We start from the raw sequence: 6,747 nt of genomic DNA, 5'->3' as shown, positions 1-6,747 counted from the left end.
AAGAAGAAGAAGAAGAAGAAGAAGAAGAAGAAGAAGAAGAACAACAACAACAACAAGAACAACAAGAACAACAAGAACAAGAAGAACAACAAGAACAACAAGAACAAGAACAAGAACAAGAACAAGACACACAAAATGGTGCACAGTTGTTGTTTTTTCCCGCTGTTTTCACACCAGTAGCCTATATATAGTTTAGATCACATACAAAAACATATCGACTGACCCTCATACCCCAACGTCAGAGTTATGAAACATACGGAAAACAAAGCTAAAAAGAGGCGTCGCCCGTTTCCTGCCTATCCGGTTTTTACTGTCCGACAAAGATGACAGGAATGAATTATTCACGTCATTATTATGTCACGAAACTCACCTTGACTACTGTTAAAGGCACACTTCTTCCCTTGCGGACAATTCAACCTACTATCTCAGATCTGGCTAAGCATGTGCATACGATAAGACCATATCCCTCCACTTTGACGTATACCAAAATTCAACAGTCTGTGTCTTCTCTGTGCTGAGTAGTAATACAAGACGAATACATTTCTTAAGCGACACAAAAAGAACACACCGCAACACGGTGGCCTAGTGGTAAGGCGTCCGCCCAATGAGCGGGAGGTCGATCGTGGGTTCGAACCCCGGCCGGGTCATACCTAAGACTTTAAAATTGGCAATCTAATGGCTGCTCCGCCTGGCGTCTGGCATTATGGGGTTAGTGCTAGGACTGGTTGGTCCGGTGTCAGAATAATGTGACTGGGTGAGACATGAAGCCTGTGCTGCGACTTCTGTCTTGTGTGTGGCGCACGTTAAATGTCAAAGCAGCACGGCCCTGATGTATCACCCTTCGTGGTGGACTGGGCGTTAAGCAAACAAACAAACAAACAAACAAACTAAAAGATGTGCTTACAATCTGTGAAATTCAATAAAGTAAACAATCTCGCTCCGCATAGGAAGCAGTCTTTTTTTGTTTTTGTTTTTTTCTTTGTTTGTTTGCTTAACGCCCAGCCGACCACGAAGGGCCATATCAGGGCGGTGCTGCTTTGACATATAACGTGCGCCACACACAAGACAGAAGTCGCAGCACAGGCTTCATGTCTCACCCAGTCACATCATTCTGACACCGGACCAACCAGTCCTAGCACTAACCCCATAATGCCAGACGCCAGGCGGAGCAGCCACTAGATTGCCAATGTTAAAGTCTTAGGTATGACCCGGCCGGGGTTCAAACCCACGACCTCCCGATCACGGGGCGGACGCCTTACCACTAGGCCAACCGTGCCGGTAGGAAGCAGTCAATATGCTGATTTTGGGTGTGTGTGCAAGTAGAGGGACTTCTTGTCTTATGGAACAACGGCTGGTCAGGTCTGAGAGGGTGAGTCGATATTTTTGTCACGGGAAGGAGATTGCTTATACAGTTACCCCCCTTCACGTGTATGTAATTGTCCCCCCCCCCCTCCCCGCGGGTTAGGGGGAAGAATTTACCCGATGCTCCCCAGCATGTCGTAAGAGGCGACTAACGGATTCTGTTTCTCTTTTTACCCTTGTTAAGTGTTTCTTGTATAGAATATAGTCAATGTTTGTAAAGATTTTAGTCAAGCAGTATGTAAGAAATGTTAAGTCCTTTGTACTGGAAACTTGCATTCTCCCAGTAAGGTAATACATTGTACTACGTTGCAAGCCCCTGGAGCAAATTTTTGAATAGTGCTTTTGTGAACAAGAAACAATTGACAAGTGGCTCTATCCCATCTCCCCCCTTTCCCCGTCGCGATATAACCTTCGTGGTTGAAAACGACGTTAAACACCAAATAAATAAAGAAAGAAAGAATCGTGTAAATCACCATGGATTTGTCCTGGGAGAAGAGCATCCTTCCATGACATATGATACCGATTAAAAAAAAAAAATAAAAAAAAACAAAAAAACAACAACCATCTTTTTAATCCTCTTTATTTCGAAGTGCAATCTTTGACGTCAAAAGCTAAACAAAGTTCGCGAAAACGTCATAACGCGAATCATGGCACAACAGTCTACTGTACGAAGCTTTAATTGACATTTTGGTAAAAAAAAGACTTAGCGAGGTATTCTCGAGGTCCACTGCGGGCTCAATCAAAACAGGCCTTAAACTTAACTTTCTTCTTCTATATAACATGATTGTAATCTTCTCGAGGTCAACTTCAGGCTCAATCAATTTCTTCTTCTATAAAAAAACAAAAAACAAACATGATTGTATAGTCAACTGCGTCTAGATAAATCACATATCTTCTTTCCCCAGTGTCGATGCTTCCAAGCCCCATGCCAAACCAGCAGCAATCCATGCAGGCTCTTCTACAGGCACAAATGCAGCAACAGCAACAACAACAACAGCAACAGAACCCACAGATGCAGATGCAGCAGATGCAGGCGATGCAGCAGCAGATGCAGCAACAGCAGCAACAGAACCCACAGATGCAGATGCAGCAGATGCAGGCAATGCAGCAACAGCAGCAACAACAGCAGCAGATGCAGCAACAGCAGCCGAACACGCAGATGCAAACTCAGGCCCCCAATGCTGCGCAAGTCGATTTCGACTTCAAAGGATTCTTCGACTACTTCGTCAAAATTTACGGTGAGCACGTGTGCGACGGCGTACAACTCCAGCCGGGTATTTTGAATTCAAAGCTGCTACACACACACACACACACACACACACACACACACACACACACACACACACACACACACACACACACACACACACACACACACACACACACCGTCGCGGCAGACGCGCCTTAGTTCTATGCAGGTAAATACAGCGCGCTATTCTGGCCATTTTGCCAACTGTCATCCTCATGTCTAAGGCAGACTGATACCAAGAGGTGCAAGTTACCCGCCTTCAGGCTCAGGCATTTTCAAACGCTCGACTCAAGACTGGATGTGCATTGTGTGCAGTGCAGTGTCTCCATGATCGATTTGCACCACCAATCGTTCTGTTGATAACATTTTATAAAAACACCACAACACAACATGTTCTTTACCTATTTTAATAATGTGTGTCTGTTTGTTCACAGGAAAGAATGCTTTGGTTACTTTCCAACAAAGACTTGACGACAGAAAAACAGGTAATCATGTTCTTGTCTTGCAAGCAACACAGTTTTGATTTATTACTTTGTATTGTTTGTCACACATTGTCCGGATCTGTTTGCTAGTTAGCTACTTAACTAATTGTCTCCCAGGTACGGGTATATCCGTACCCACACATAATTATGGCTATATCTGACCAGGTACAGATGGATACATCAGCTCAGGCTGTTAGCTTCAGTCGCTTCCTGTAACGTCCATCTAACGCCTGCATTCCAGCGTGTTGATACACAGTTACTACACAGTTACTACTATTCTGAGTGACCTGCCGCAGCACATCTGGTCTCGGCTAAAAATAAACTTGGTCAACATAGGTGGGGTAGAAAGTGTTAATTGCAAACATTAAGAACAAGAGACCGCAGGTGAGAAGAACTCGAGAACAAGATAACAATAACAATATAAACTTTATTGTCCATTAAAATGAATACATTACAACGGAAAATTGCCTTCAACACGTGTAACCTGCCTGTCAATGATTATAAAATACAAGAGAAGACGTTTGAGGGTCGCACACGAGTTGCGCCCCCTTCAACCCCCCTTAACAATAAAAACAAGAAATTCCTCCGAGGTAGGAAAAACACCCCCGTTGGTCAAAGGGAAATAACCATTCTCACTGCCACCAACTGAGAAGGTTATTTCCCTTTGACCATGAATATGTCCCTCTATAAGTCCTTGTAGAATCTTAATCCACCAATAACTCCCTAACCGTGTGTTTAACTGGTCCCAATTTTTGTAAGGACCGTCTCAGGAATGTATAGAACCTGTTCACCAAGTTTGGTGACGATCGGTCCGTTCATTCTTGAGATCTATATGCGAACACAAACACACAAACACACAAACACACAAACACATCGACCGAAACCTATACACACCCCTATACCGGGGGTGTAATGAACTCATCCGAAGCATGGACAATCAAACATAAGAACATGGACCGGTTTCGACCCAACGTCTTCGTCAGCAAATAAAAGGAGAGATGACAGAGAAAGAAAGAAGGAAATGAGCCAAGAAGAGGAAAGACAGTATCACACCCAACTTTCAACAAAAAAGAACATTTATTATGTATGGTACTGTCTTTCCTCTTTTTGGCTGATTTCCTTCTTTCTTTCTCTGTCATCTCTCCTTTTATTTGCTGACGAAGACGTTGGGTCGAAACCGGGGAGAACTGGCTTTACTTTTACTCATGACTTGAACTGGAGCGCGGAACTTGTAACTGACCTTGCTTGTTGTTTCAGTGGAGGGAATCGCGGCTCCGGCTCCAACCGCTGCACCGGCTTCCAACGTTTTACCAGGTAAACGTGACGCTGCTCTGTCCAAGAAAGCTTTCTCTGCTCTCTCTCTCTGCTCTTTTCTCTCTCTCTCTCTCTCTCTCTCTCTCTCTTTCTCTCTCTCTCTGTGCTATCTCTTCCATTCTCTCTCTCTCTCTCTCTCTCTCTCTCTCTCTCTCTCTCTCTCTCTCTACCTCTCTCTCCCTTTCGCTCATTTTGCTCTCTCTCTCTTTCGCTCTCTCTTTCGCTCTCTCTCTATCCGCCGTCTCTCCCCTCTCTCTCTCATTCGCTCCTCCACCCTCTCCCCCCCCACCCCCACTCTCTCTACATTAGCACGTCTTTAAACATCCTCGTGTCTCGCACAGGTCTTCCCATTCCTTGCGGCCTTGCCCCCGATTACAACGGCGCGTCCTTGACCTACGACAACCCTAGCCGGCCCCATGGCTCCCTGGCCACCTACCGGTGTGAGAGGGGCTACAAGGGGGCGGAAGCTATCATCATGTGCAACTCGGGAGCCTGGACACTTCCCAAGGTCAACGTGACATGCACCCAAGGTACGGTTACTGCGTCACTGTTGGTTACTTTTGGTTGTACTTCGTTCATGGGCATACACTCCCATGTTCACTCATGTTTTTGCACGAGTGGGTTTTTACGTGTATAACCGTATTTACCCCGCCATTCAAGCAGCCATACGCCGCTTTCGAGGGAAGCATGCTGGGTATTTTTGTGTTTCTATAACCCACCGAACTCTGACATGGATTACAGGATCTTTTCTGTGCGCACTTGGTTTTGTGATTGTGTGTACACACGAAGGGGGATAAGACACTAGCAGGTCTGTAAATAAGTTGACCTGGGAGATCGTAAACATCTTCATTCTTAACACCCCAAGCGGCCACGGCCGGGATTTGAACTCACGACCATCCGATTGGGAGGCCGATGTCTTATCTACTGAGCCACTGCGTCTGTCTCAACCTCTCAACATCTTGCGTTTTACAGTTCTCTGCGGCCCGACGCCAGTGATGCCTAACGCTCAGATCATGATCAGTGGCGACAGGGTGGGGTCGACAGCCACCTACACGTGCGACCCGGGTTACCAGGCCGACAACATCGCCAGCCCCATCATGTGTCAGGAGACTGGGCAGTGGTCCACGCCTTCCTTCCAGTGTGCTAACATGTTGGGTGAGTGTGGGGGGAGGAGGTGGGGGGAAGGGGTGTGTGTGTGTGTGTGTGTGTGTGCATGTATGTGTGTGTGTGTGTGAGCATGTGTGTGTGTGTGTGTGTGTGTGTGTGTGTGTGTGTGTGTGAGAGTGTGTGTGAGCATGTGTGTGTGAGCATGACTGTGTGTGTGTGTGTGTGTAGATGAATGTATGTGTGTGTGTGTGTTTGCGTGTGTTTGTGGGTGTGAGTGTGTGTGAATGGCTCTGTGTGTGTGTGTGTGTGTGTGTGTGTGTGTGTGTGTGTGCAGATGAATGTCTTTGTGTGTGTGGGTGGGTGGGGAGGGGGGGAGAGTGGTGTATGTGTGGCAGATGGGAGGTGCAGTCGAGTGTTCGTGATTGTCTTTTGTGATAACTGTTATGTATTTTGTATGCTTGCAGCGAACAACCAAGCAATGTCTCAGAGCATGGCGAGCATGGGAATGGGCGGTAAGATATCTTTCCTAATCACACGATCTTTCTGCTTAATAGACGATGTTCGCTACAATAAAAAAGATAAAGACAAAAAAAGGCTATCGTATGGAAGAGGTGCTCCTCTTGATATTAAGGCAATGGCACAAATAACGACGACGACGACGACGACGACGAGGATGATGATGATGACGATGATGATGATGATAATGATTATGATGATGATGATGATGATGATGGCGCATTGGTGCTTCCTTTTAAATTTAGTTCTTTTGTAGCATATCCTACTACACCGGCCCCTTCATATTTTTGTATTTCTTGTTGCTACAATTATGATGTTCACATGTAAACCACCTTTGCTTGCAGCTTTGATGGGAGGCGGAATGGGCGGAATGGGCGGCGGAGCAGCGAATGCCATGCAAGGCATGGGAGGTCAGTGCTTGTGTCAACACGCTGGGGTTTAGAGGCGCAGTCCCTTTTACAAGAACATCGGATTGGCGCAGTGGTTAGAGTGCTTACCCCTCACGCTGGAGGTCGTGGTTCGTGCCCCACTCGGGGCAAATACAAATACCCGATTTTGTCCCAGCGCTCTCCAGGCCCCCCAGCTGGTAATGGCTACCTGACCCTATTCAGGGCCGGTGTAACACGAGAAAATTACTCCCACGAGATTTTTACTCCGGAGTAAAAATTTCGTACGAAAATGTTACTCCCTTTACGAAAAAAGCACTCCCCCATTACA

General features: G+C 46.2%; 1 protein-coding gene across 1 annotated transcript in view; it reads left to right on the top strand.

Annotated features, from left to right (window-relative positions):
* LOC138956996 (uncharacterized) overlaps nucleotides 1–6,488 on the top strand; it is a 15,424-nt gene extending 8,936 nt beyond the window's left edge. The window contains exons 2-8 of the mRNA XM_070328180.1: nucleotides 2,268–2,600; nucleotides 3,046–3,096; nucleotides 4,351–4,407; nucleotides 4,749–4,937; nucleotides 5,380–5,562; nucleotides 5,979–6,026; nucleotides 6,375–6,488. Of these exons, the coding sequence (XP_070184281.1) occupies nucleotides 2,273–2,600; nucleotides 3,046–3,096; nucleotides 4,351–4,407; nucleotides 4,749–4,937; nucleotides 5,380–5,562; nucleotides 5,979–6,026; nucleotides 6,375–6,472 (954 nt within the window). The 5' untranslated portion in view covers nucleotides 2,268–2,272 and the 3' untranslated portion in view covers nucleotides 6,473–6,488. The remainder of the gene's footprint in view (nucleotides 1–2,267; nucleotides 2,601–3,045; nucleotides 3,097–4,350; nucleotides 4,408–4,748; nucleotides 4,938–5,379; nucleotides 5,563–5,978; nucleotides 6,027–6,374) is intronic.
* The last annotated feature ends 259 nt before the right edge of the window (nucleotides 6,489–6,747 follow it).

This window comes from Littorina saxatilis, unplaced genomic scaffold (genome assembly GCF_037325665.1).
Source record: "Littorina saxatilis isolate snail1 unplaced genomic scaffold, US_GU_Lsax_2.0 scaffold_2144, whole genome shotgun sequence".
Classification (NCBI taxonomy): Eukaryota; Metazoa; Mollusca; class Gastropoda; order Littorinimorpha; family Littorinidae; genus Littorina; species Littorina saxatilis.
Note: the sequence above shows the minus strand (reverse complement) of the source record. Positions and strands in the feature narration are given on the sequence as shown.